The 23,939-nt window shown below is 48.0% G+C and overlaps 9 protein-coding genes, 1 non-coding gene and 1 pseudogene across 12 annotated transcripts; 7 read left to right on the plus strand and 4 right to left on the minus strand.

Moving 5' to 3' along the window:
- The first annotated feature begins 295 nt into the window (after nucleotides 1–295).
- On the plus strand, nucleotides 296–1,479 carry BC939DRAFT_436368 (uncharacterized protein). The gene has a single exon (XM_051553584.1). It carries the CDS (start codon nucleotides 502–504, stop codon nucleotides 1,393–1,395), a length of 894 nt encoding a protein of 297 aa, XP_051417227.1. The 5' UTR covers nucleotides 296–501; the 3' UTR covers nucleotides 1,396–1,479.
- Nucleotides 1,480–1,960: 481 nt separating this feature from the next.
- On the plus strand, nucleotides 1,961–2,964 carry BC939DRAFT_498717 (uncharacterized protein; the record flags this gene model as incomplete). The annotated part of the gene is made up of 2 exons (XM_051559852.1): nucleotides 1,961–2,074; nucleotides 2,185–2,964. The coding sequence occupies 2 exons, from the start codon at nucleotides 1,961–1,963 to the stop codon at nucleotides 2,962–2,964; spliced, it is 894 nt and encodes a 297-aa protein (XP_051417228.1).
- Nucleotides 2,965–3,060: 96 nt separating this feature from the next.
- On the minus strand, nucleotides 3,061–4,550 carry BC939DRAFT_472851 (uncharacterized protein; the record flags this gene model as incomplete). The annotated part of the gene is made up of 3 exons (XM_051558305.1): nucleotides 3,061–3,789; nucleotides 3,876–4,398; nucleotides 4,507–4,550. 3 exons carry the CDS (start codon nucleotides 4,548–4,550, stop codon nucleotides 3,061–3,063), a joined length of 1,296 nt encoding a protein of 431 aa, XP_051417229.1.
- Nucleotides 4,551–4,861: 311 nt separating this feature from the next.
- Nucleotides 4,862–5,849, minus strand: BC939DRAFT_436379 (uncharacterized protein). Its single transcript, XM_051553585.1, has 3 exons — nucleotides 5,568–5,849; nucleotides 5,445–5,476; nucleotides 4,862–5,330 (listed from the first exon to the last, which is right to left on the minus strand). The coding sequence occupies exons 1-3, from the start codon at nucleotides 5,648–5,650 to the stop codon at nucleotides 5,200–5,202; spliced, it is 246 nt and encodes an 81-aa protein (XP_051417230.1). The 5' UTR covers nucleotides 5,651–5,849; the 3' UTR covers nucleotides 4,862–5,199.
- Nucleotides 5,850–7,406: 1,557 nt separating this feature from the next.
- Nucleotides 7,407–10,161, plus strand: BC939DRAFT_391711 (SNF2 family N-terminal domain-containing protein; the record flags this gene model as incomplete). Its single annotated transcript, XM_051551978.1, has 5 exons — nucleotides 7,407–7,715; nucleotides 7,815–7,961; nucleotides 8,055–9,119; nucleotides 9,209–9,590; nucleotides 9,692–10,161. The coding sequence occupies 5 exons, from the start codon at nucleotides 7,407–7,409 to the stop codon at nucleotides 10,159–10,161; spliced, it is 2,373 nt and encodes a 790-aa protein (XP_051417231.1).
- A 1,246-nt stretch (nucleotides 10,162–11,407) lies between these two features.
- BC939DRAFT_524869 (uncharacterized protein) lies at nucleotides 11,408–13,492 on the plus strand (the record flags this gene model as incomplete). Its single annotated transcript, XM_051561285.1, has 5 exons — nucleotides 11,408–11,699; nucleotides 11,802–11,961; nucleotides 12,044–12,431; nucleotides 12,523–13,017; nucleotides 13,103–13,492. Exons 1-5 carry the CDS (start codon nucleotides 11,573–11,575, stop codon nucleotides 13,490–13,492), a joined length of 1,560 nt encoding a protein of 519 aa, XP_051417232.1. The 5' UTR covers nucleotides 11,408–11,572.
- A 274-nt stretch (nucleotides 13,493–13,766) lies between these two features.
- Nucleotides 13,767–15,483, plus strand: BC939DRAFT_498721 (uncharacterized protein; the record flags this gene model as incomplete). The annotated part of the gene is made up of 7 exons (XM_051559853.1): nucleotides 13,767–13,920; nucleotides 14,017–14,168; nucleotides 14,393–14,484; nucleotides 14,653–14,668; nucleotides 14,793–15,078; nucleotides 15,187–15,197; nucleotides 15,316–15,483. The coding sequence occupies 7 exons, from the start codon at nucleotides 13,767–13,769 to the stop codon at nucleotides 15,481–15,483; spliced, it is 879 nt and encodes a 292-aa protein (XP_051417233.1).
- Nucleotides 15,484–16,543: 1,060 nt separating this feature from the next.
- BC939DRAFT_t16 lies at nucleotides 16,544–16,624 on the minus strand. The gene has a single exon. It is a non-coding gene; the product is annotated as a tRNA-Leu (tRNA).
- Nucleotides 16,625–16,739: 115 nt separating this feature from the next.
- BC939DRAFT_t10 lies at nucleotides 16,740–16,812 on the plus strand (annotated as a pseudogene). The gene has a single exon. The product of its transcript is annotated as a tRNA-OTHER (tRNA).
- A 2,335-nt stretch (nucleotides 16,813–19,147) lies between these two features.
- On the plus strand, nucleotides 19,148–19,899 carry BC939DRAFT_436405 (uncharacterized protein). The gene is made up of 2 exons (XM_051553586.1): nucleotides 19,148–19,582; nucleotides 19,694–19,899. Exons 1-2 carry the CDS (start codon nucleotides 19,255–19,257, stop codon nucleotides 19,855–19,857), a joined length of 492 nt encoding a protein of 163 aa, XP_051417234.1. The 5' UTR covers nucleotides 19,148–19,254; the 3' UTR covers nucleotides 19,858–19,899.
- An 887-nt stretch (nucleotides 19,900–20,786) lies between these two features.
- Nucleotides 20,787–23,066, minus strand: BC939DRAFT_149093 (uncharacterized protein). Of its 2 annotated transcripts, XM_051550208.1 has the most exons (7): nucleotides 22,928–23,066; nucleotides 22,786–22,847; nucleotides 22,574–22,645; nucleotides 22,415–22,494; nucleotides 22,120–22,316; nucleotides 21,854–22,017; nucleotides 21,595–21,612 (listed from the first exon to the last, which is right to left on the minus strand). In XM_051550208.1, the coding sequence occupies exons 1-6, from the start codon at nucleotides 22,939–22,941 to the stop codon at nucleotides 21,903–21,905; spliced, it is 540 nt and encodes a 179-aa protein (XP_051417236.1). In that variant the 5' UTR covers nucleotides 22,942–23,066; the 3' UTR covers nucleotides 21,595–21,612; nucleotides 21,854–21,902. The 2 variants fall into 2 exon arrangements, with proteins under 2 accessions (XP_051417235.1, XP_051417236.1); XM_051550207.1 differs by lacking the exons at nucleotides 22,120–22,316; nucleotides 22,415–22,494; nucleotides 22,574–22,645; nucleotides 22,786–22,847; nucleotides 22,928–23,066 and adding an exon at nucleotides 20,787–21,413 and having other exon boundaries at nucleotides 21,524–21,612; nucleotides 21,854–22,016.
- Nucleotides 23,067–23,939: the final 873 nt, after the last annotated feature.

Genomic DNA, 23,939 nt, shown 5'->3' on the forward strand with positions numbered 1-23,939 from the left:
ATGCAACTCTGTCTTTCTTTCTCTCCACCTCCTTTCCTCATCATACCCAGTATACAAAAAACACAGATCTACTAACAAGAGGTGACGCATTCGATCGCGGAATTACGGCATCATGAAAGGCCACCCATCCTGCTGAGCTGTTCAGACAAAGCCCCCAGCGACTCTGCTTGTTGCTGGATAGCACCCCTTTCCCAGCATTAAGGTTTCCATGTGTCCCGATTTAAGGTTCCGCTTCGTGCGCGATTTGTTCACAAAAGGACTGTCCTCCACTTTTCCTTTCCTTTTCTTCTTCACCTCCATTCCCCCACCAACAACTACCAGAAGAGTTACCAGAAGAGCTACCAAAAAAGCTACCAGAAACGTTTGGAAAAGTGTTTGAGTTCCTTGAACTATTTTCCTGACTTGCGTGTCTTCCTATTCTCTCTCCTTTGATCTACTCACATTCCTTCTTCCGGCTCCCTTTCAGCTTAGTCCTTTCTTTACCATCGTTGCTTTAACACCATGGCCTCTATTAGCATGGGATCAGCCGACCCCGGAAGTAAGGACCAGACTTTTCGTCCCACTGACTCCCCAACTTTGCTTTCATCCCATTTCATGGATGATGACCTTAACTTTACTCCGTTTGACGTCTTCACTGACGATCCGTACACTACCTTGTTCTGCACCGGAGAGACCGATGTTGAGCCAAGGTACGCCTTTGATGTGGAGGAAGAGAGCACCGATGTCGAGAGCTCATGCTTTGACTTTGACGATGTGAATTCTCTCGCGCACTACGCGAACTATTTACGTATCAAGTCAACTCCTTATGTTGCCTGTGGGCAACAGGTCGATCGTATAGACAACGAGGAGATGTTCAGCAGCTATACTCATGTGTACTCACGCTGTGCGAGTCCCACCCCAGCGAGCCTTGTACACAGTCCACATCCGCCGCCTCTGCCTTTCGTCACCGACCTGGACTTGGACAGTCCCATCGAGATCCATGGCCGCGTGTTTTCCAGCCTCCGTGAGCATATCTTCGACATCGATCACGGATCTCTGATGTTCCTCGGTCTTGACTCTGAGTTCGATGCCCCCTATGTGCCCCATGACTTCGAGCAGTTTGACGGCGACATAGAAGACTTTGAAGTGGACGGTGACGGTGAAGACGAGTTAGCTCTGAGTGAGGACGGCAGCCAGGAGGAGGAGGAGGAGAAGGAGGACGAGGTGGGTGAGGAGGATGAGGAGACCACCATGGATATGGAGGAGGATGAGGAGGACGAGGATGATGACGATGACGACGACGACACGGTGGTCGCAGACGATGAAGATTTCTTCATCGTGCCACCGCCCTCTATCCTGTTCTCGGTACAGGATATCCCCTCCCCAGCGACTACCATCGATGAGGATGAGTTCTAGGGTATGTTGCCATCCCTCCCGCTCTTCTGTACTTTATATTATATTTAACCCACTCGAATAAAGAGCGATGAATCAAGCAACAGAAATTGTTCCTTTGCATGTCATGTGCTGGGCACCATCCTGCCAAGCTGAAGCGATCTTGCTTGGTCTGGATACCCCAGGTCATCAGCCTTCCTATTTGAAACGTGTTGAAGTCGCGTTTAGATTAAGTGGACTTCCTTTCGTGAGGTCCGTGACCAAAAAATTATTTTTATCTCTGGATTGTATGGCTGTCTTTTCCTCAGTCTACAAGGGGTATCTCGACTGCATCGATTAATGGCGAGTTGAGTCTTCTCAGCCTTGGCTTTGGCCTCAACCTCCCCTTGCCTGTCCCAGGGTACTGGCATGACGTTGGGGTTATGCGAAGGCGACAAGATCCAGCTTTTTCGAATTGGAACCCTGATAGATGCAAGCCCATTGTTTACCCGATTTAGATTTATTTTTTTATCTTTCTTCCTGACACGCGACCTCACAGGACAGCTGCGGCACAGTTCAGGAACACACTGAGGATCACGCCAAGGAAACGATGGCAATGGATTCCGGCATCCATGATTCTGAGGATTCTGAATTCGATCTCAAATCTCTTCGCATCCGCAAGATCTTTACATTGATCTTCATTCACGACAAGGAGCATCAGCAGGTATCGACCGTTAAACTCCACGCCTTTTTTTTTTTTTTTTTCTCCTCGTGTCTCCGCTGCTCCGATCAACTTATTTCCCCATATTTTGTTGTTACTACCCCTCTTCATAGCTTCTGCTCGGTCAAAAGCAGCGAGGTGCACTTCTCGGTCAATGGAACGGATTTGGTGGCAAAGTCGAGCAGGGTTTGGAATCAATCATTGAATCTGCTGCCCGCGAATTGCAAGAGGAAGCCTTTCTCACTGCGTCTCTCTTTCCAATCGGGTTCATCCAATGGGTCGTGTCTTCCAGTGAAGAGACGACGTACCGGGACGTCATGGTCGTGTTCAAGGCCCATTCAATCAATACAATTACTCAACCATTGTCAGAATCTGGTTCGTCAGGAGCATCAAGTTCAATTGAACAAGAGACATCGAAGCCTCGCAGGATCACAGAGTTCAAGGCGAGCGATGAGATGGCGCCAGCCTGGTGGGATATTGATCGTCTGCCCTGGGAAGATATGCGGATCAATCATAAAGTCTGGTATCCATTTATGCTGGCGGATCTACCCTATAGGGGCGTCTACTGGTATGAGATGACGCGTATCAGTGCTGCCGAGAGTGCCGAGAATGCTCAGCGAGAGAATGCGCAAGAGATCTGGGTCGAGGACCTTGATAAGAGGCGCTTTGAATTTGGGGTCCAATCGATCTCGAAGAATGCAGAGTCGGATGACCTGAAGTTTTATGCCGATTGCCTTGGGATTCAGGGAACGTGCTATACTACGACAGTGGTTGGAAGGCAGGAGAAGCAGAGCTCAAATGCAAAAGTCGATCCAATGCTAAGCAGGCTCCTTGACGAGAATTGGTTAAAAACCGCTATTGCCAAAGCAGAGCAAGAGTGGATCACCATGTAGCGCCGTCGTTCTGGCTGAAGTCTATTTATTAAAGGTACCGGTGGTATTATATCAAAAGTTGTATGTATGCTGTATATCCTAGATGCATTATCGGTCTTATGAAGAGAGGACCGAAAGCCTTAGCTTCTCCAGATTTTCGACGACCATCTTCCCTTGAACCTCCTCATACTCGACCACCTTTTCCACCTTCAGAATTTCTTTACCAGTCCTGCCAATACAGCTCCCATATTTGAATCGATAGTCCAGTTTTTGGACAGGTTGCTTCAGAGCCACAAAGATATTGGACTGTGCGCCGTGATATCCTGTAATGGTCTGGTTGGGCTCACCACAGAATCGAAGCACATAGTGCAGTGCGAGCCGGAGAAAAACAATCCAGGCTGCCAGTCCACCGATACCACTAGCAACTACGCCGGGCTGTGTCGCGATCGAGATGATGTGCTTCTTGGGCGGGACGGAGTCGTTGGGTGCTAAACCATTCGATACAAGCAGGACTTTGGATGTAGATCGTGTGATCCGTCTTACAGGAATGTTCGACTCGGTGCCTGATGATGATCCTGAGGAGTTGTCCGATCGTGGGCTTTCCGACCCTGCGGCTATCATGTCAGCCATACCTGTTCCTGCGGAAGGTTGACCGGCCCAGATTTCGTTCAAGCGAATGGCCAACAGATCGGTGACCCATTTGGATGACTCATATGGTTGCTTCGCGTCCATTCCTTGCCAATCGTCATCTGAAAAGCTTCCCTTTTCTGCAGTCATTGAGCTCGTCCAAATGACTCTTCCTGGATCGTCCTCTGTCTTGTTCAGCTGGTCCTCTAGTCCTCTGATCTATTTATGAGATAATAAGTATTAGCATTCATTAGTGATGCCCATTACAAGAAGCAAGCGCTTATGGACGAAGAATATGACCATACCATAAGATAGTGTCCAAAGACGTTGCAAGCGAGCACATTTCCGATACCGTCCTCAGTGAGGTGCTGCTTGGGTTGGACCAAGACATCAGACCGAATGACCACATCCATGGGTGCTCTAAAGATATCCAAGACGAGCTTTCCCCACATAATACCCGTTGAGGGCAAGATCCCAGCGTTGCAGAACAGGTAGTCGACTTTGCGGTACTGATCCCGGATGCGCTGGTTGAATGCGAGGACCGAGGCCGCACTGCCAACGTCGACCAACTCGATTTTGAGCTCTGGGTGGTGGTACAGGTTGTTTCGTTCGCCGATCTTTTCGCCTGATGCTCGGTCCTCTGTCTGATCGTCATGGCGGTATTTATCCTGTTCCTGGTGAAAGCGCTTCTTCTGGAGGGCGTTAAAGTAGATGTGCAAGCTGTTCAGCGCGTCCTGCGCACGGTGCTTGTTGCGACAGGCGAGGATGATAATGAGAGGATTGGGCGATTCTTGAACGAGGCGCTGTACAATTGCATAGCCCACACCGCTAAAGGAAAAGCAAGAAGTATTATACCCAGGGATTAATTGAGTGATTGGTGGCGCCCTGTCAAGATGTTAATACCCCCCGACTGCAAACGGATATTGTGTCACCTACGTATTGGCACCAGTAACGATGGCGACTTTTCTCTCGGCGATCATTTGGAGTCTGGGATGAGAAAAGGTCGGAATAAAAAAAAGGAATGAGGCACCGTCGAAGGGCTGAAGATCACTGTGCGATGAGGAGAGGAGGGAGTAGACGAAAGAAAGAAGAGGTGAGGGTGTAAAGAGGGACCCTTGGACAAGGAGAAAACAACAAGCACATGTTGCTCCCAGGGTCAGCACCGGCCAGGGACAGCTGCCAATTGGACCCCAGTGAATCAGATATCGTATGATTTTTTTCAACATTCCATTTATTGCAGCACGCACAGACATCCCGGCAATACACACTCCGTGCAACCATTGATGCCGTTCCCAATGTATGCTTACCGCTATCAAGAAAGTCATAAAACCCGCAATAGAAATATGAAGGGAAATAAAGTGGGCGCCATCGCTTGCTTGTTTTATTACAGTTGGTATCATATTTAGTTGCTGCAAACGCCGGGTCCCGGCGAAGAGCGCTTTCCTCAGTTGTCGATCGCATACTCGTGCTACTCGCTGCAAATAATCACCAAAGATGCAATGCTGTTGTGTCTGCAACTCCCGCTCGATTCCTTTTTCTTCCAGCTGAGGATTGGACGACAGTAACGGGTAGGTCAATTGGGCGGCGACAAGAGGCGCATCTTGTAGGAGCAAATCCGAATCCTGAACTCTACTTTCCTCCGACATCTCCACGAACGGCATTCGAGTTCATCAGATTAGCAATGTACTGTTGTAGCATCAGGTTTTCGTCCCGCTTCTTGTCATGCTCCTCATGCACTGTCGCCACACGCTTGAGTAAATCTGTCCGGAGTCAAGCAAAAGATAAATGAAATGTAGTGTCAGCTGTTAAGGACTGGTGTTGTTAGGCTGGCGCGCAGAAGCTTCGCCCTGGTCATGATGGCGCTCTCGATGTACCTTTGAGTCCCTCCTGAAGCTCTAGTACTTTTCTACAGGTCGAATTGAAGGTCAGGGAGTGGACGGTTAGTGTGGGCAAACAGCGAGACGGTGTTGACTTGACAAGACTGTCGATTCCATTACCCAGCAAGGTCCTCGCTCTCGTCTTTTCCGTGGATGAGTGGGAAGGCTGTTGATGCGAGCTGATTTGCTGCTGCTTCGTCCATGATGAGCTGTCTTTTGTGTGTGTGTGTGTGTGTAGTGAACGGGGCGAGTAGTATGAATGAATGAGCTGTGGAGACCAGCTTTCCAGTCCTATCAAAGACCCTGTCGTCGTGTCGCAGCCTTACGATGGCTCAGCCACGCATATACAGCCAAAGCGTTGCAACAAAAAGAAAAAAGTTGTTTTGGTTGTTTTTTGTTGTCGTCCATCCTCCTCTGCCTCTGTTTCTGCCTTTGCCTTTGCAATACCTCTTTTCTGCATCCCTTCCTGCTCCACCCCCCAGATACCCTTGACGCGCCTCTCTTTCTTTCTCTCTTCTACCTCTTCCTGCACTCTCATTGCCTGATCGCTCCTGTCGGCCGAGCTGATCAATTCCTAACACTCCCCTGAAAGGTAACACTCGGCGAAACCTTGTTGGTGGCGCATCAAACGAACAACTTGCAATCGGTCCTCAATGGTCATTCCCTCACCATTCCATCGCTAACATAACCTTCGACTTTACTACTATCTAGGCATACACCCGACATTTCTCGGCAAAAATGAGTGCTCTGCAGCGTCTGCAAGAGTTCCGCTTCAAAAAGATGCAAGAGGCAGCCGCAGGGAACAAGAAAATGGGTTCGCCGTCCGATGCAACACCTAGAACCTCGTATTCCAATGGTACCTCGAAAAGTAACTCCAACAGCAATAGCAACACCAGCAGCAGCAGCAGCAGCCGGAGTATGAGCAAGGAGCCGCCTACCACTGTCCTCGATCTGTCCGACGTTGAATCAGAGAGCGATCTAGATCTACGACAAGGCGTCAAGAAAATGACAACTAGCTCGCCCCTGAGAGGATCGCCTGCACCCTCGACATCCTCTGATCGTCAACCTAACAATAACAGATCCTTACCGACAACCTTGAAGCAGACGGGCTTTAGCCCTGTCCAAAAGTCGGCTTCAACCTCGGGCACACCAAGCAAATCGCCGTTCAAGAAGCTGGTCACATCATTCCGTTACACTGGCAATGGAGCCCTGCCAGTGCCATCTGACAGCGATCAGAGTCTTAGCAGTCCACAGCAAAGTGAGGATGATGGCGATTTCCCCATGGCGGAGGATCACGACAGTCGCGACAAACACAAAGGCAACCATTCAGCCTTGAAATCCTCACCTGTAAAGCGAGTCATCATCAGCAGTGACGAAGAAGAGGAGATCAAGCCGAAGCGAAGACTGGTCCGGAAGGGCGACCTGGGACGGGATACGGCTGTTGAGTTACAGAAGCGCCGGCGTCTGATGAAGCGACTTCCACAAGATTCAGAGGACGAGTCTGGCCAAACATCTCGATCTGGATCAAATTCGGTTTCTATTCAAATCTCAGACGACGAAAGCAACGATACGGAGGCGTTTGATCGAAAGCTAGCCCAACTTCAGACCACATTTCCAGACGCCGCGTTCGATGACTTGACAAAGGCGCTCACGGAGTCCGGCGGCGACTTTGCTTCTGCCGCAAGCCTAGTCCTTACACGATCGGCCCCCAATCTGCTAGATTTAACATCCGACTCAACGACCGAATCCTTCGCAAAGGTTCCGGCAAACAAGGTCAATCGATTCTTCCAGCGGCCGGCGAAAGTCACCACATCCTCATCTGCATCAGCAAAAGACAAGAAGCCTGCTCGTAGGGATGATGAAAGCGAGGATTCGTTTGATGAGTATGGCAAAGGCAACATCTACCGGGACCAGGATCGCAAGGAGGAAAGGGCGCTCCAATTCTTCAACGAGGCGACCATGCTAGAGCTACAGGAACTGAGCGGGTGCTCCAAAACTCAGGCAACTGGTGTGATTGAGCTGCGCCCGTTCAATAATTATGATCACCTATGTGTGACTCTGCGTAAGACCAAGGGTGTGGGAGAGAAGATAGTTGACAGCTACTTGACGACCACTGATGCCATCCGCGCTGTCGATCAGATGCTCAAGACTGTGGATCGTGTCCGCGAAGATCTCGTCAATATTCTGAGCGTTTGGTGCGGTGATGAGAATGGAAAGCTATTTCAAAATTCGACCTCTAGTAACAGCATGAAGATCAGCGAGGAACGTGTGAGCAGAGAGTCTTCAGTGAACGGTGATGACGATGATAATCCGGAGCCTGGTATGGAATTGGTGAATTTTGATGCCGACAAGGTGGAGCAGACTGAGGCTGGCAAGAAGGCGATGAAAGGTTTTATACGCAAACAACCGGTCAACATGGCCCCTGGTTTCCAACTCAAGGGCTACCAACTTCTCGGAATCAATTGGCTAGCGCTTTTGTGGCGCAAAGGACTTTCAGGTATTCTTGCTGACGAGGTAAGATATACAAGGAACGATTTGATTGCTCAGACTTTATGACTAGCCAACTTAGGATTTAACCTCATATTCTGCGCCTGATTGATATGCTAGATGGGTCTTGGAAAGACGGCCCAGGTGATTACGTTTTTGGCTCACTTATTCGAAGAAGGCGAGGAAGGGCCCTTTTTGATCATTGTGCCATCCTCGACGCTGTCTAACTGGATGCGCGAGTTCGAAAAGTTTTGTCCATCCCTTGATGTCAGGAGCTACTACGGGACACAGGCTGAGCGCGAGGAGCTGCGATATGAACTTGAGGAGGACCGGACCTACAATGTTCTTGTGACAACTTATGCGATGGCGACTGGCAACAACGATGAGCGAAAGTTTTTGAGCCGACAGGGATTCAGGGGGGTCATCCTGGATGAGGGCCACATGCTCAAGAACTGTGCCAGTGCACGGTACAAGCAGCTGATGTCGATTAAGACCAACTTTCGCCTGCTTCTGACAGGAACGCCATTGCAAAACAACCTTCAGGAGCTGCTCTCTTTGCTGATCTTCATCATGCCGAAGCTGTTTGCAGAGCATGAGGAAGTCTTGAGGACGATGTTCAAGGTCAAGGTCGATGCTTCGAGTGAAAAGAGCACGCTGCTCTCTCAGGAACGAATTGTCCGCGCCCGGCAGATGATTGCACCATTTGTCCTGCGGAGGAAAAAGATACATGTGCTCAATGATCTGCCACGCAAGGTCGAGCGCGTTATCTATTGCGACCTTCATCCGGACCAGAGGGTGCTCTATGACAGAATCATGTCGAGCTCTGCGCTGCAGGCGGTGCTGCGGGATTCGACTGACGATCTTATTGACCCGGTGGAATTGGACAGCATGGACCCCAAAGCGAAGGCGAAGGCGCTTGCCGCAGCCAAGAAGGGTGCCTCAAAGAAGATGACTGCGACTGCCAAGAAGACGGCAGGCGAGTTTGCAAATATCTTGATGCAGCTTCGAAAGGCGTCCGATCATCCTATGCTGTTCAGGGAGCTCTATACGGATGATAAAATCAAGGAGATGGCCAAGGTGATCACGAAGGAGGTCGAATTCTGTGATTCGAACATTGATTATATTGAGGAGGACATGTCGGTCATGACGGACTTTGAGCTCCATAGGCTGTGCAAGCAGTACAAGGTAGGTAGCATGCTGCATCGATCGCTGACTAATGCATATGTTTCTAGCAAAGATAAGTGTTCTCACTATTTTTTATTGTTTCCATTTAGAGCGTCAACCGGTTCGCATTGCCTGGGGATCAGTGGATGCATGCTGGCAAGGTTAAGGAGTTGGAACGCCTACTCCCAAAGCTGATCAAGAAGGATAAGTCCAGGATTCTGATCTTTTCTCAATTCACGATGGTTCTGGATATTTTGGAGGCGATTCTGAAGACTATGGATATTGTGTACCTGCGCATGGATGGAAGCACCAAGGTCGAAGAACGCCAGCCATTGATCGACACATTCAACGACGATTCGAGTTACAAGGTGTTTTTGCTGTCAACCAAGGCTGGAGGGTTCGGTATCAACTTGACTGGCGCCAATGTCGTGATCATGTACGACCTCGATTACAATCCGCACAACGACAAGCAGGCCGAGGACCGCGCACATCGTAAGTCGATATATCTCAATAGCACTGCTTGCTCTGTGCAAGTTGTCACGTGAATTGCCGATTAACGGCGTTATCGACCATGCGCTGTGCTTTCTTGTTAGGTGTGGGTCAGACAAGGGAGGTTCAGGTGATCAAGCTGGTTTCCAAGAACACGATAGAGGATCAGATCTATCAGCTCGCCAACCTCAAGTTGAAGTTGGACCAACATGTCAGTCAGGACGACACTGTCAACGACGCAAGCACCAAATCAGAATCATCATCAAGCTCTTCGACCCCAAGTGCTGGAATCTTGAGTTTGATCAAGAAGAATTGGAAGGAGACCCACAATGCATACGTCGCGAACCAGCAGGACCAGCAGGACTCGGCTGCTGTAACAACATCGATCTCAACATCAAATACAACTGTGACCTCAATGTCAGTTACAACTACAGCTACGCCAGCTAAGGAGAATATGAAGCTGGCGGCCACGGATGGATCGGAAAACAAGGCTAAGGCTGTCAAGAGGTCGGGTATCTCGAGAAGCCCATCTCTGTCATCAGTCTCGTCTCTATCCTCGAGTAACAGTCTGTAGGACATCCTTCACACCATCATGCTAAAACTTTCTGCGAACATGATAACCCCTAATCATATATATTTCTCGACAAGAATAAATTGTTAATGTGTCTAAAACGTCGATCTACACTGGTATAGCGTTGACTCGTTTGGCTGCTGCGTCCCTGGGACGAAGAATCCTCAGAGCCTGGCAAATATGACAAGGAAATCTCTGAGGAAGGCGGCGTAGGCGATGGAGGAGCGAGCCGCTTTGTGCTCTTTAAAGAGTATTTCGATGTCCTTTGCAAGGTTGGGAGTAAAGGTATTAGTCCAATTGGCGAGCACAATGCCATCCTGTATCGCGTGCAACGCTCTTCTTCCGACAGTTGGGTGGACCTGTTGTTCAGGGGAAATATTTCTAGAAAGGACGCTCTACGATATCTAACGATCTTTTGTATTGAAATACATACTAATATGAATAAGATAAAGGACGCGTTTTGCTCATGCGGGGTTTTGAAGTGGAGACCTGGCGGGTATGGAGGTCGTGGACTGCAGGGCGCGAATCGGTATAGGTGTGGACTCCTCCACTATTGCTCAAATCGCATATGCACTCAAAGACCATGTATAGGCTACTGACCGCCTCGAGAAGGTTGGCCTCCCAGCTCTGGGCTCACAACAGCGATCATTCTATTCTTTCGGAAAAAAGAAAGAAAAAGAGAACTGGGTTGTGAATGCGTCCTCTCTCTATCTTTCCACTTTGGTCACACAAATTTTGGGTTGTAGCTGCTGTGCGATATTTATGTCAGTGTAACGTGCGCATTTGCGGACACTCTAAAGGTTTGAATGCTGGACATCGACGTCGTTAATTGCTATGGAGAAGGAGATGCCTACTGCACCCAGTAGGACGATGTCAGGTATCGAGAGTGCCTTTTTTTTCTAGTGCAGTGCAAGAATATGTATATACATCATACATGAACATGAACACGAACATGAACATGAACATGAACATACTGGAGCACGTACATGCAGGCAAGCATGGATTGCAGTCGTCAAGGCCGGGCATGCATTTGAGCCTGTGTATCTGTGCCTGCAGAAGAGAAGAGACAACAGAAGAAGGGCTCTCTTATCCTTGTGCCCAATGTCGCTCTTTCGGAAGTAGCATCAACAACATCTCCAGTGGGTGAAGGCGTCGTACAAACAATTAACTGGAGGTGGAATTTCATACCTCCGCCCAGTAGACACTCACTCCCCTCCACTCCCCCCTCTCTTCCCTTTCCTCATCCACACACCATTTCCCTCATTCCATTTTTCCTTTGGTTTAGAATCCCATCTTTACTCTGCTCTTTCTGTTGGTCCCCTCTCAAGTCATCTTCGCTCGCCCTATTTCTCTACCTCTCCAAACAAGGAAGCGTCTTTTCGCGTGTTAAACCACTAAAGAAAGCACGCCACCAATGTCAACAAGACCCACAGTGCTCATTGTCGGAGCTGGTCTGGGAGGTCTCACCCTGGGCGTTCTCCTCGAACGCGCTGGAATCCCATACGAGATCTTTGAAAGGGCTGCCGTAGTTAAACCTCTAGGTACCGACATTTTCGGAGCGTGTCTCCTGGGCAGCTTCTGTCTCTAGTGAATTTTTTCCTCATTCTAACTAACTTGTTGATTCTCTTTATCTTGATAAAAAGGGTCGGCACTCTCGCTCGGTACTAGTGTCATTCCACTCTTTAAGCAAATTGGTATCTACGACGAATTCGTGAACCAGGCAATCGTTCGCTATACGACTCAAGTGTACAACGAGAAACGAGAAATCGACTTTGTCCTCGACTCCAAACCCGGCGCAGAAATGTACGTTACCGTTACTACTACATATCCACTACCTATATCCGAAGTTCGGTAACCTTAATTTTTACAAATTACAACAAAACAGGGGTGGACACGACGGGTATATTATCAGTCGTCCGGTCATCTACGACATCCTACGAAAACAAATACCTTCACACAAGATTCACATGTCCAAGCGCGTGCTTCAGATCCGTCAGAATGAAGATGAGGTCATGATCCTATGCGCGGACAATTCCATGTATTTTGGACACATCATCGTCGGTGCGGACGGAGCCTATTCCGGTGTGCGTCAAAGCATGTACAAGGAAATGATGGCCGACAAGAGGTTGCCAAAGTTGGATCAGCAGGATCTGCCATACAGCTGCACGTGTCTCGTTGGACAGACGCGACCGCTGGATCCAGAAAAGTTCCCGGAGCTCAAGGTCCCGGAGTGCAGTTTTGACTGCGTGCTGAGTGAGGACAAGCCCTATACTGTGAGTCGGCTTAGATTCGTATTCCGGGCATACTGTGCTATGGTTTGATATGTAAAAATAACTTGTATTTACCCCTCGGCCATTTCACTAGTGGGTGACGTTCACGGCCAAGAATAACATTATCTGCTGGATGGTCGTCCACCATCTCAACAAAGTCTCGTCAAAGTACAACGACAGCTTCCGGAATTCGGAGTGGGGCCCTGAAGCTGCAGAATCCATGTGTAAGGCCGTCCGTGATTTCCCCATTCCCGGAGGCGATGGTCAACTGACGCTAGGCCATTTGATCGACAACACTGACAAAGATTTGATCTCGAAAGTGACGCTGGAGGAGAAGGTCTTTAAGACGTGGCATGATCGTCGACTGGTACTTATGGGTGATGCTTGTCACAAGATGAACCCTTCCGGCGGACAGGGGGCAGGGAACGCACTGCAGGACGCGATCACTTTGGCGAACTGGATCAACGTGTTGCAGAGTAACGATGTGAAGGAAATAAGCAAGATCTTTGAAGAGTATAGGGCGGAACGGTACCCACATGCTGTAGCCGCCTTTGAGAGTTCCAAAATGTTTAGTAGAATCATTGCCAAGGTATGCAGAACAGCAGAGATCTGTGCATTGTACTGCGCCCAAATGATGGCGAACTGACAGGAAGTGTCTCAATTGCCACAAATAGGACTTTTCAGGAGCACTTGTTCGGTTTACGACTAGGCGCATGCCAAAATGGTTATGGATGATAGCTCTTCGCAAGATGGCTTCCAATAGGCCTCAGGTGGCATTCCTTCCACTAGTTGAGGACAAGGGAACTGTCAAACCTACATACCAACCTTCGTTGTACAAGACGCGTAAGATCGCAGTAGTTCCAAGGCCAGCAGATCGACAAAGCGCCAACAGCACCCACAGCAGCAGCACCCACAGTAACATCAGTAGCCCTCACAGCCGCCACCATGACTCTGTGGCTTCAGAGAAAGGAAGTTTGGGGCAGATATCCGCACATGGTGTCTCATCAAAAACTGGAGCTGAGCGTGGAGTTTCTTATGGACGGTGCCTGCCTGCGAACCGATGATGATTTGATAGCGTATGACTGATGGAGATATCGGTCGGCTAAATCGCTCTATAGCCTTGGGGCGTCGCTCGGACTGAAATAAACCACATTTTTTCATGCATACAAGCGGCTCTACCGTTACACACACAACAGGCGCTGCAGCTGGCAAAGGCACTGTCGAGGGCGTAATCCATGTCATTTGGCCTCTTATCTTCTCTTCTCTCATCTCTCATCTGCGCTCGATTATTCTATCCACCTTGATTACCAGCTACCCCTGCCGTTTTTTCAACACAAAATGCTTACGGAGCGTCCTCTTATCACCCCTTCCCAGAAACCAAAAGTTCTCATTGTTGGCGCAGGACTCTGTGGACTGACTCTGGGAATTCTGCTGGAGAAGGCAGGAGTTCCATACGATATCTATGAAAGAATGACCCAAGTCAAACCCCTTGGTAACGCTCTTATTCTTCGCCATGACCGATCAGTTCAGCTTCCTATTGAGTTACATCTTCAACAAAGATATATTTTTATATTTTGGTGTGCCTTAGGTTCGGCATTATCGCTTGGGCCGAACGTCGCCCCTCTTTTCATCCAGATGGGGATTTACGATGAGTTTATAAAGCTTGGGAAAATGTGTTTCAGGATGGACAACTACAATGATAACCGAGAGCTCGAGTTTTCAAAGGACTTTACGCCCATGGTTCAGATGCAAGTTAATTTTGTCTATCCACCTCCCTCCTGGTTCCAAAGGCCAGCGAAATGTTTGATGAAAGCGTCCGTGATTTTCATAGCTGCTCGAATGTTTTTTCTAGGGGAGGATTCAATGGATACTTAACTGCGAGGTCCATGGTATACGAATTGCTCTATCGACAGATCCCAACTGAGAAGATACATCTCGGAAAACGTCTCCTGTCCATGAAGTAGAACGAACATGGCGTGCAGATCCAGTTCTCGGATAACTCGACCGCTGAGGGCGATATTCTCGTGGAAGCCGATGGCGCATATAGCGGCGTCCGGTAAAGTCTCTATGCACACCTGAAGGAAGAGGGCAAGCTACCGTCCTGCGATGATGGTGCCCTACCCTTCAGCTGTGTCTATTTGGTTGGACAAACTAAACCCCTGGACCCTGAGAAGTGCCCGGAACTTGCAGAGCCATTGTCGCGGATGAATTCTATCTCTACTAGAGAGCAGCCATACTCTGTACGTATTAGACTCTTTTGCAGAACGCATGTATCGGATCGATGCTGGCGCTGTTTTTTGAGTCATTTATTAATTCCTCTCTTCTCTTCTTGCTTCTCTGTTCTGCCGTACGCTCTCATTGTAGTGGGGGACCTTTCCCTGCGAGAACAACATCTACTGCTGGGGCGTGATTCAGTACCTGGGTAAGGAGACGTCCAAGGAACATGATAGCTTCCGCAACTTGGAGTGGGGTCCTGATGCAGCCCAGGCGATGTGCAAAGACGTTCGCGACTTTGCAATCCTCGGAGGTGTGAACGGCGACTTGACCATCGGCGACCTTATTGAGAACTCGCCCTTGATCTCCAAGGTCATGTTGGAAGAGAAGGTCTTTGAGACGTGGTACCATGGAAGGACGGTACTTATGGGTGATGGTAAGGATAGGAAGGGCTAGGGAAGATACTCACTGAAAACCATGTTAAATCGGTGAACATAACATTCATACTCACTTTTATGAGTATTTTTATTCTCTATGATCATAGCTGCTCATAAGGTAGGCTACGCGAGGAAAGAAATTCTATTCTATGCGTGTGCCATTTTTGTGGAGCTCGAATTCAAAAAAGAGATTGCTCCATCCAGCAGGTGGTGCAGGTGCTGCCACGGCTATGCAGGATGCTGCTGCATTGGCCAACTGGATCGGTGTCTTGTCCTCAACATCCATCGAAGACACCGAAGAGGTCTTCGAGGAGTACCGCAATGAGCGATTGCCTGTCGCCAAGGCGGCGTTTGCCTCTGCACAAGCACTGTTAAAACTTCGGACAACAATACGACATTCATGAACATGTTATTTTTTATCTGATTCAAGGATGCGAAAGAGCACCCGACACTCATTTGCTCCGCTTTATTTTTATTCCATTACTACCACCAGGGTTTGACAGGAAGGATTTCTCGCTTTGTCACTAGAAATATGCCAGACTGGCTGTGGAGGATCGCGTTGAGTCGTATGGTGATGTCTCGTCCACAGGTGTCGTTCTTGCCGCTAGTCAAGGACTAGGGCACGGTTGTACCTCAGTACCAATCAAGTCTGCACAAGACTCTGACGATCCACGAAGCGAGGGCTTCTGCTAGTCGCACTGTTTCTATTTGATTTATGTGTGATCATAATAGAAATCTCTATCTGCTTGGTTTAATGATTCCCATGGCTCAACAGCATGCCACGAGCTAAAGACTTGGCCCATGCGGTCCAACCTAGAAGTCAATGAGCAGTTTTAGGTCGAACCCATTCTTTATGGGGTTAAAATGGCGCTGTAGATATATCCCGTAAGCGGATCAGGCTATACAAAATGCCATCACTCCGGCAAGCTGAGATCAGCGTGTTGTTATCACCAACCCTAGAAGAATACCAATTCGAGGGCCTCCCGATCATCCAGGTTGCCTTCGCATCCGCCAAAGCCCTGCGCAATATATCTGCGCAGGAATACGCTTCGTCTGTCCGCTGTTTTTTTTCCCCCCTGGTTTAATGTATATCTCGTTAAACCATTCCCTTTATCTATTATCCTCCTAGCCGAATAGTCAGGGACTGAAAGCGAGAATTACGCCTGCATGACTTTGGAGATCACGCTCAGAGGCGTGGCCGAACCATATCCGCAGGCCCATGACTCTGCCATTGATCAAGAATGAAAGCATATTGCCACCCACCGAGATACCAGCCCAGTCTGGAAAAGACACTCGCCATTCACAAGGCTAACGCAGCTACTGCCTAAGCAGCAGGGACATACAATCAGCTGCCATTGAGAAATAGGACGAATAAAAAAAATCAAATCTGTTTGACGACCTAGATTATCCTGACTAGATACCCCCTGAACAAAATGGACGCTTAGGTATGAAGTAAAAGGATAGTGACGACAGTGGGATTTGAACCCACGCCCTTTCGGACCAGATCCTGATTCTGGCGCCTTAGACCAACTCGGCCATATCGCCTTTTCATGGAAGTGCTGAAGCCTATGAATCTATATATGTCGTATACAGTCATGTATCCCTAATTGCACATACCCTTAATTGAATGAATCTATAATTGCACACCCTAGGCCCGATGGCTCAGTTAGCATACTGGTCAGGGCACCTCCCTTGTAACGCGAAGGGACCAGGTTCGAGCCCTGGTTAAAGCACAGTAATATGTGCTACGCATAGAAATTTATTTGGAGCATGAGTCGGGCGTACTACCCCACTTCAGTTATGTGGGTTTCCTTTCCCCGGCGACCCCCACATTGAGTGGCACTACCCCATGTAATCGTTGTGGGTTTCCTTTCCCCTTCCTTAACGCTTGACAAAATGCTCAGAATAAATTTCGCCCTTGCGCTAGCCTCCGGACTTCGAGAGGCGCTGGTTCAGAACTTCCCAGCTATACACCAGGGTGTACAAGTTATTCCACTGCACTGGCAGCATGCGTCTTAGCTACCCCTGCCGGGGTTACAGGTATAAGTTCAAAAGTGAGTAGGCCCACTTTATAATAGGCTAATCTGAGCTCACATCCAGTGACCTCAGGTGGAGGAAAGACGGGACGAGGAGGAGGAGGAAATGTTACAATAGTAGAGGATTCGGCTCGCAAGCCAGTAGAACGGATTCCGTGCTCTCAAGAAACCAAGACCATCTCCCAGATGTACAGGTTACAATTGGAGAGATGGTCTTGGCAGATTTGCAGGTGAGGAGCCTGCCAGCTAGCCGAGCGGATCGCAGGAGAAAGACCTCGGGACGCTTAGGGAGGTTACAGTGAAAGTTGTTGGAGATGGTGCGACTGCCACACTAGAAGATTTAGGGCCAGATAGACACAAGTCTCAGAGACTATTCACTAGGAAACCAGCACTGATTGTTCTCTCTCGGAGGCCATGTTGAATAAAAAAAAAAAAAAAAACTTTAATTGCATATATCTCTAATTGCATTGCATTATGCCTTCTTGCAACAAGGACAAGGTATATCTGTGCATTGGGTACGAGGACATGCTGGACACCGTGGCAACGAGGCTGCAGACACTGTTGCCAAGGCAGCACATGGGATCGATACAGGACTATGGAGGCTAGACGCAACGCAGCACCATGATTTGAAATGCCACGCACAGTTTGCAACGCACAGTGCAGACCTGGACTTGAGGAGGATACTGAAGTTGCAGTCCGCGGTACGGCACCATTATCAGTGGACATTGCAGCATCGAACGAGGACCTACATCAAGGATTGGCGGTCGGTAGCATGGGCGCCCACGCTACGGATCTTACACGATAACAACCCGCCAAAGCGCTTATATACCAGCCTGGAAGACTGTCGTTTACGTTCGCACAGGATCAAGAAGCTGCATGGAGATTTGCCGACATTGCAGGCGATGAAGAAACGACATCCAGATACCTACCAAACGGACATATGTCGTAGGTGTGAGAGGGAACCAGAGACGAACGATCATCTTTGGCGTTGTTCAGCTACCTTGTGCGACCAGCGACAAGAGTGGAGGGACGCGGTGGAGGAAGTGGAGTTGAATGGATATCGTGCATGGAGACAGGCAGTGCGAAAATGGGAACAGGAGAGAGAGGAGGCCGAACGGAAGGACAAGCCCTTCACTGCGACTTGTCCCAACTTCTCGGCAACAGGAACGAAGGCTATCTGGGAGTCAATGCAGTGGATTCAGGGGACGGCGGAAAGGCGAGGGACATATCGGGTTGCGGAAGAAGAGGAGCCGGAGAGTGAGGCAGATTGGGAGGTCAAGGACTTATACCGAGGTTTGGTGCCAACGGGACTCATTGAGACCTGGAAGCAGCTATTTACCACCACTAAGTGGATTGCGACGATCATGGTGACAAAGTTCGTGAGCAGGATCGAAGAATTTGGCAGGACCAAGATATGGAACAAACGATGCGAGGACACTGTCGCCTGGGAAAAGTCAGTTGGAATCACCTTCATGAGCAAACGCGCCGGAGGACGCAACGGTGATCGGGGACACCAACGTAGTGTTGGTGATTTCTCTGATTTGAAAGGGAGACGGTTACTTGCAACGGAGATCCAGGAAGGTAGACGGACCGCGGATTATAGGGTGCTACAGCATTGCTTGGGGCGAGGGAAGTTGGACATAATGGAGGGGTTATTCGGTTTAAAAACAACTTTATTAACATTGGATCTGGATTAGGAGACGTGTATCGCGCAACAGGTCACGCAGGAGTTAGGTTAGGCTAGCTATGCGACATGGGTTATGAATTTGACGCCTCAAGCCAACATAGTTGGTAGGGGATGCGGCTCTGCCGTGCATGGAAGGCATCTATGGCTTCAAGGCCTTTGCGGACCATGCGTCTTGTGCTCATGGGGATTTATGTTAATAAAAAAAAAAAAAAAAAAAATATATATATATCTCTAATTGCATATATCTATAATTGCACACCCTGGGCGGGCGAAGGCGGGCGAGCCTGTGTGGTATTGTGATATTCTCTAGGAGTTAACTTACTAATTAAACAATCGGACTGAAGTCAACGAGAACAAGAGAGGGTTTTATTGATGACAGGTACCAACAGGTCTTTTATAGTCCCTGTAGTTACTAGTCACAGAAGACTCGCTAATACGTCGTAGAAATAAAAATGGAGGTGCGACTCAGACACATAGTGCCCAAGCCCCACACCAGGTTGGAACACCACAGGTACAGTAGTATCACGCGAAGCTTCCAGAGAACAGTGCTGTGGCTCCTAGTTTCGGATCCAGCTTGGTGCGGTTGTTTTTCGGCACGGGGGGCTGTGTATAAATTATCTTTCGGATCGCGGGCAGCAGGGGATTGGCTCTCTCCTGAGAGAATGTTCTATTCTGCTCAGGTTCGCACGCCACCGTGGGCTACGAGGAGAACTGTCACTCGGATTTGCCAGAGCCGTTCTCCAGCACTAAGGTTACGGGGGGGACTATTGAGAGAGGAGACTAAATAATTTACTTCAGAAATCACTCGAGGGCCGCAGTAACATCGTAAGGAAGCCGTACATATATCCCGGATCGAAACATAAGTTGAATATTTGCCGAATCAAGTCATACAGGAGAGAGCCAGCCCAAAGGATCAAGATATCAAGTTAGCAGGAGCAGGACGACCGAGGCAGGCTTGCGGGAAAATACGCGGGATTTATATGGCGCCTCCTACCATTGTTCGGGACAAACAGGAACATCCTGACCAGCGAGAAATAGTAACCCCCATAAAATAACCAATAAACCCTGGCAAAGATTGTCCATTGGAAAAAAAAAAATGCACGCCCTCCTTGAGAGCGGAGAGATAAAAAATTTAACTTCAAGAATCACTTGCAGGTTGCATTGAAGGCTCGTTGGAGCCGAACATGTATGCCGGATCGCGACAGATAGTCGAATATGCCGATTCAAGTCAAACAAGAGTACCTACCACAGCAAGAGAATAGGACGGTCAATGGCCGAGGTAGGCTTGCGGTATTACATGGACAGGTTCACCACCACCCAAAAAGATGGGTCACCCCGGCTAGCGCTGCTGGGACAAGCAGGAAAAATCCTGACCAGCAAGAACAGCTTTCTCACAAAAGTAATCAATCAACCATTTAGAGAGTGCTATTGCTTTTGGCAACTGTGGATCGGTTCTACTTTGATGGAAAAGACGAGTGTAATAGATCTTTGCTAGTTGAGTCTGATAGATTCGTAGGGTCAATCGACTCGAGAGACAAATCGGCGTATATAAAAATATATAGGAATAAATATATAAAAAAAAGACTAACCAGCAATGATCTATCTGCTGCAGTCATTTTTTTTGGCTCATCCACCGCTGCACGGGCCAAGCTAGTCTTCGCTTTTTGCTCATTTCTGTTCACACTCAGGCTAGATACATAGACTCCTTTCACAACGTGAATCAAGTTACAGCAGTCAGCATCACCTTACGCATTCAATGCAAGCAATATTACTGTCGCGTACCGCGACCTGATCGGTCGACTTTTGGCAAGTGATCAGTCGACTCTTGGCGGATATCAGACCACCCTTGGCAACGCGTGCAATCGTTACATAAAGACAAATAAGAGATCTACAGTTCTGTATCTGTTTATTCCCCACCTAATAACTTGAATACAATCCTAAGCTTTCCTTGACTCTGCCTCTTAAAATGTACCACCCATCCTTGTTCAGCCTTGCTTAGAAAAGATCATTTTAACTCTGAATAAGCATAGGTTTACGACAATCAGACATTCATATAACTTTTTGCGTCCAGCCTACTTTATTGCTATGGCATCTCCCTGGCAGAGGGCGTCGACAAACCATAATAGTATGGAGGCAATGTGGACATATTCACCCTCTTCTCAGCAGCCTTCATGAGCTCCAGTAGCCGTGTAAAGGGCTTTTCGAGACTCAACTATACAAATACTTGATCCTCGAAGGAAATCAGTCCAACAAGATCCTGAACGGTTTCTAATCTATTGACCTCAATACCAATGCAGATCGTCCCGAACCGCCGCATTTGATAGATTGATAGATGGTGCACTTTGTCGACACAGTGTGGAAAAATACAAGCTGGGGATTTTCTAGTTCTTCGTACTCCGCTTGCAAATGACCGAGAGCACGCTTGGACCAAATAGCCAAACGGCAGAGATCTCCTTGGTCCTTATTGAAGTCCTTTGTGTACGAAACCTCGCCAAAGCTGATGTCGACAGTTTCTTTGCGCTTCACGATAAGGTCCAGATGCTTGGGAGGGACATCGAGTCCCTTGCGAAGTTGCGCAAATATGGATCCAGTTGTCGGAGTCGTGGCAGTCCTTCATAGATGACAATTTAAAAAAACGATAAGACGGTTAGACCTTTTATACAAAACACAAATTTGCATCAAACAACAATACTTCAGCTTCAAATTACTGAGCAAGTCTACAATGATCCGGATTGTTCATGATACACGACAGCATGGGCAGAATGAAGCAGAACGTTTGGTCCGCCTCTGACACTGGACTGCTCTTGATGCTGTTGAAGCCGGAGCATCCATGCAGAAACAGCTTCTTTAGTGAGGACTTCTTGGATCCATCAAGAGTCTCCCCCAACGCATCTCATGCTTGGTCAGTGTCATCCATCCTCCTAAGAGCCTTATTGTACGCCTATCCCGCGCCGCAAACATATAAAAAAATGTGTCCGTTGACCCTAGTGAGAAAAATCAATAACAGTAAACGCATGAAAGAAAAAATGAAAAGAATTTGCGAACACTTACATCCTTCCACTTCCTGACAGCTGCCAATCCCTCATCGACTATCTCACCCTTAGGCACCAGCACATGCCTCTTCATTGCCGTAAAGACCTTCTTGTATTTCTTGCCAAAAAATCATTGCTGCTGGGATGTAGGCTCTTTCCCCAGGAGCAGCAGTCCGGGCAAGGCTTTAAAAGTGTAAAAGGACAGCTGCTTAGCGGCTGTGACGCACAAACAAGCGCGTTACAAACAAAAGTATTTAGTGAGGAGTAGCAACATCGAGTACTTACAGGAAATCAGGAATCGCGGCTCGATTATATTTCAATGTGGCGCACTCGTTGAAATAATTTGTAAATTCCGTTCCAGTGTCGATATCGCTCAAACATCCTGTGAACACGAAGGGTTCAACATTAAACACCTTATCAACCCCCTTCGTAGAGGTCTCAGCCAGGGACACGACGTCAACATCATCATTATTATCTGCCTTCTAATTTATGAAAAAAGAAAAACAAAAGAAAAACGAAGAAATATTTTGACTGTAATTTTGACATAGTAGATGCTAACATTTATCGCATAGGATTCTACCTCTTCAGGATAGGCATAAAACGGCAGCTTGAACAGTTCTTTGCCATGCTCCCTATTGGACAAAGGACTGTCCATAAAGTCTGATGAAAAAAATAGCAAACAGTTTATAAAGTTCTACACTTGAACCGCGCAATATAACCATCAATGTTAAAAGCACACCTGTTTTACAAGGCCATTTTGCGCCCACACGAGATGCGGCTTCACTTGTAGGTAGTCCAGACTGAACTTGATCTATAATACGAAATAATAGATGTGAGCTCCAGGCGCACAATACTGACAAATGGCACTTAAAATGGCAAGATAACGAGATTAGGTCCTTGGGAGATCAAATAGGAGGCGTTAAAAGGCGATGATCACGCTTTCCTATTAACTTCTCGATTTCATCTCGATCAAGAATATCGCCGCTCTCAGGGCTATGTGTTGAGCTTGAGGTCTGTTTATGAGAGATGCTGTTAGTTAGATCGGTTATATACTGAGAAAAAAAAAAAGCACATGAAAATACCAGCCGCTCACCTCATTGCAGTCATTATGATATTCTTCGCCCGCAATTACTCCGAGATCCTTTGCATAGCTTGTATCATTGAATTGAACTGTGCTAGATTCCTTGCCCTTGTTTGGGAACAAGTTTGCAATACCTTTATCGACAGTTGAGGCCGTATCCTGAGTTATTCGAGATCTTGTCCTTAGTCCCCAAGACGCCCAAAGCTCTGAGTTTGATTCCTACAAGCAAACAGGATGTTACACACGAAGCTAATCTTTTAACGAGCAAGAATATTTGTTAAGTTACCTGTTCAGAACGACGCTTCATAAAGTTCGCAGACATTTTGAACTTCAAGATGAGCTCTTCCTCTTTTTCATTACGCATAGCCATCCTGAGTTTGATTGACCGCTTTGCTTGGCGCTCTTGATCCTTTCCATCTGGATCCTCTCGCAGGTACTTGACAATGCAGCTGCAGTACATACTAAGGTACGGCTCGCCATGGTTCTTAATTTTGTGCAGACCCTTGATGCAGTCCATGAAGTCAGTTGCCTGGGGATGTGAGGCGAAACATGTCGGGGTCCATCGCTTTGGATCTTCCTCATAAAAGAAATTATGCAGTCCCTCAATAGTGAGATTGATATCCGCTGTAGAAAAGAAAGTGGGGAGCATGTTACAGGGAAGATCCGCTGAACAAGGTACGAGACAATAGGGTTAATGAATTAGCAATTAGTTACTATACTGTTTTACATAGATGCATTCGTGAAAGATGTGCTAAGAATGAAAAAAAAGTTGTAAGGACTCAACTTCCTAATCCCTGGCTGTGGCTTTCGGAAGAAGATACTATACCTTTGGCACCAGACATCATCTGGCACTCCTTTGTCAAGCAGAAAAGGCTAATTTAGCCATTCTAGCGACCGCCATAAGCGTGAGCCCGACAGTGCATTCTTGACCGTAGTTGTGGGCTGCCTCACGCCCGAAAAGAAATAATTGAAAACAGAGGCGCCGAAAAAAAAGGACTCAACTTCCGTGGGGTTCCTAGTCCAC

This window comes from Gamsiella multidivaricata (genome assembly GCF_025024155.1).
Source record: "Gamsiella multidivaricata strain RSA 2152 chromosome Unknown BC939scaffold_3, whole genome shotgun sequence".
In the NCBI taxonomy this organism is placed as follows: Eukaryota; Fungi; Mortierellomycota; class Mortierellomycetes; order Mortierellales; family Mortierellaceae; genus Gamsiella; species Gamsiella multidivaricata.